Source organism: Trichechus manatus, unplaced genomic scaffold (genome assembly GCF_000243295.1).
Source record: "Trichechus manatus latirostris isolate Lorelei unplaced genomic scaffold, TriManLat1.0 scaffold00028, whole genome shotgun sequence".
In the NCBI taxonomy this organism is placed as follows: Eukaryota; Metazoa; Chordata; class Mammalia; order Sirenia; family Trichechidae; genus Trichechus; species Trichechus manatus.
In genome coordinates, this window is record NW_004443964.1 from 583,876 (window position 1) to 587,166 (window position 3,291).

The window sequence follows — 3,291 nt, forward strand, 5'->3', positions numbered from 1 at the left end:
GGCAGTATCTGGCTGAACATTTGCGATTTTGATTAGCAGAGGAGGGCCAGTGGGTTTTTGAATGGGTTTTGATTATAGTTGAGAACACTTTAAGGAATTAACAACGATAGAGCAACTCCTCAAGAACTATGCTTTCTTACTGAAGCTGTTGGCTGTGCCCAGGTTAATCCTCTGTGACGTGAACTTAAGCCGGGTGAGTGCGTCTGTTATGTTCCGTGTTACTGAGTTTGTTTTTACTCCTCCTGTCTGCATCTTCGGCGCGCATTGCAACTTCAGGCTTAGAAGGAGCTGTTTGTTTTTTCACTTGCCCGAGTGGGTTTGTTCTGTTTGTTTTTCATTCATTCGCTCGTTTTAAACTTGACATGGTTATCCTTGGTGGTGGTGGCTTTTAATGGTTCAGTCTCATTTGTCTTTGCAGTTCGCCTCGGTATCCTTTCCCGAGAGGCATCCCTGGGGGGTGTAAACGTTCAGCATGCGGCAGCTAACTGAAAGGTTGGCAGTTTAGAAGCAGTTTTTCACAGGACGCTTACCCATGATTTTAAATTGCTCGCACAGGACTTGTCTCCTCCCAAAGCTAATCTGCGCTACAGTCTTCGGGACTCGGGTTGATATGTGTATTTCTCTAACGGTCTACCTATTTTTTCCCGTTCCCATGGGAAGCAGACGTGTCGCAGCGTATACACCTCTGGGTACTGGCCTGTGCAGCCGGTAGCAAGACCTGAGGCGACGTGGCCGCGCAGCGTCGCGGCTCTGCGGTGTGGGTGGTGTTTGCCTGGGGACGGCTGCAGACTGCACTGTCAGAAGACCACCCCTGCAGTGGTGGTGGGCACAGTCACCAGCCACGGGCTGAGCCGGGGTGGTGCCTCGCCTTCTTAGTGTGGCTTCCAAACTTCTGTTGAACTTTGACATGTACGATACGTGTACACAAGTGCACGTGTCATACGTGTTGGGCCTGATGAATCTTGTAGACTGAACACACCTATCTGTCACCCTGACTCCAGCCGCCTGGATCAGCATTGCCTGGTTCTGTGCTTTAGAAGAGAATCCCACACTCTGCACTGCTTGTTTCAGCCTTTTCATTCACCGTCGCGTGGATGAGGTTTGGCTTGTCATTGAGTGTAGCTGTGTGATCCTCCTTGAAGTACAGTGGTGTTCTATGTGACTGGCCAGTCTACCAGCGGTGGGCATTTGGGCACCAGTGTCTGGCTGTTATGATAGCGCTCCCACGGGTATGCTGGCAGACGTATGTGCACGTATCTGGCAGGCAGCACGAGTAGCGTTTGCACTCCACAGCAGGGCCTACGCCCCGCGCACGCGTGGCATCTCCGGGGTGTTCATGTTGGCCGTTTTGGTGGGTGTGGTGTTTGTTTGCATTTCCCCGAGGATGATGACGTTGGGCACTGTTCTGTGCGTTTACTGGTCATTTTGATATCCTCTTATAAAACGTCTGAGTTTCTTGCATATTTTTCTTTTGGGCTGTCTACTTTACTACTTTTTTCTTGTGGGACTTATTTACGTATCGTACAAACCTTTTGTCAGAAAGATGTATCTGAGTAAGGCAAGGAAGATGGGTGCCAGCACAAAGCTGGGGAAGGTGGCGTAGGGAGAGAGGAAGGAGAAGGACGCAGTTCCTGTGTTGTCCCATCTGCTCTGGCCAGGACGGCTTGATTCCTCTCAGTAGATACTATGACCCAGAATAAGTGAAGAGACAATAAATAATAACGTCACTTTCAGGTGACTCTCAGACTTCAGGCCCAGATAAATTGCATTTCAGAGTGCAAGGGCTGACTGCAAAATGTGGGCTCTGATTCCCTGGGTAGGTGTCACAGGGCCTTGTCATGGTCTCAGCTTTACACCTACTTTTCACGTTTGGGAGGGTGGCTGATAGGATGTGGCTCCAAAGCTGGGAAGGTAGGTCAGAACCAGTACAGTTCTGACCTTCTAAACCGTGGTGCAGTAGCTCGAGCAGCCAGGCTTGGCTGCGCTTCATGTGAGGGTGGAGAACCGCTGTGCCGTTCTTTCTTGCCGCCACAAGCTGCATGTGAGCCAGCAGTTGGACATGACTCTTGAGGAGATGGGCGTATTTGGGTTGCACATATGGTGTTAGGAGTCCAGGTCTTAGAAATTAATGCAGCCTCATGTGGAAATTTGAGGGCTTCATCAGGTCTGAACAGTCACTGACACCCTGGTGTGGAGCTGGAGGTGGTGGCCAGCATGTGTGGCCAGACAGCGAGCGATTCCGGGGCTTCAGGAGTCAGGACGGTTTGCCGGTTGGAGAGGAGTCACAGGAGACCTTCGTCCTGGAGGTGTGGAAGAGCGTCTATTCCTCACGCTGCCCTGCCCGGCCTCTCATTGGCTGCTGTGCCCGGATTCTAGAACAGCCCTTCCCCTGTCCTGAGTGTCCACCCCTGGGGTTGCCTGCTCTCTGGCCACTGTCCTTGTGGCCACTGCCCTCCGCTGGGCACGGGTGTTCTCTCTCCCCACTGCTCTCCAGAGCTTTGCACGGTGCCTGCCACACTGGAAGTGCTCCCTGGCACTGGGAAGTGCTCCCTGGCCCTCGGGAAGTGCTCCTTGTACTGGGGAAGTGCTACTGGCCCTCGGGAAGTGCTCCTGGTACTCGGAAGGTGCTCCTGGTACTCAGGAACTACTCCCTGGCACTCGGGAAGTGCTCCTTGTACTCGGGAAGTGCTCCTGGCCCTCGGGAAGTGCTCCTGGTACTCGGAAGGTGCTCCTGGTGCTCGTGAACTACTCCCTGGTCCTCAGGAAGTGCTCCCTGGCACCGGGAAGTGGTTAGCGAATGGCTGGAGCCCAGCGCCAGTGTGGACAGTAGTGAGGGCCGTGTGGCTGGTGGAGGTGGCCAGTGCAGCCCCCTCATGGAGTGTCCCACAGAAGCCTGTCCACTGGGAGAATGACAGGAGGGGCCTGTGGGCGGCAGTCAGATGGGGGCCTCCAGAGGCTCTGAAAATGCAGTGCTCGGAAGTGTGTGCCAACTGACGGCATTTCTGCAGGGGAAATAGTTGTGACTTTGTGCGGCTCTTATGTGGGAGGGCTGAGCATCCATGGAGCCCACCCGCCCCAGGACTAACTCTCCCTCCCTGCCCTAGGATGCTTTGCGTGTGGGATGGAGAACGGCTTCCGCGTCTACAACACCGATCCCCTCAAGGAGAAGGAGAAACAAGGTAAGGAGCAGCAGGTGGGGGCTTTGGAGGAGTTCACAGGCGCCGGGCTCGGGGCTTTGGAGGAGTTCACAGGCCCCAGGCTCGGGGCTTTGGAGGAGTTCACAGGCCCCGG

At 54.3% G+C, this 3,291-nt stretch overlaps 1 protein-coding gene across 3 annotated transcripts in view; it reads left to right on the forward strand.

Annotated features, from left to right (window-relative positions):
* Positions 1–3,031: 3,031 nt before the first annotated feature.
* WDR45B (WD repeat domain 45B) overlaps positions 3,032–3,291 on the forward strand; it is a 12,535-nt gene continuing 12,275 nt past the window's right edge. For all 3 annotated transcript variants that reach the window (XM_023729173.1, XM_023729174.1, XM_004374073.3), the window contains exon 1: positions 3,032–3,179. In XM_023729173.1, the coding sequence (XP_023584941.1) occupies positions 3,122–3,179 (58 nt within the window). In that variant the 5' untranslated portion in view covers positions 3,032–3,121. The remainder of the gene's footprint in view (positions 3,180–3,291) is intronic.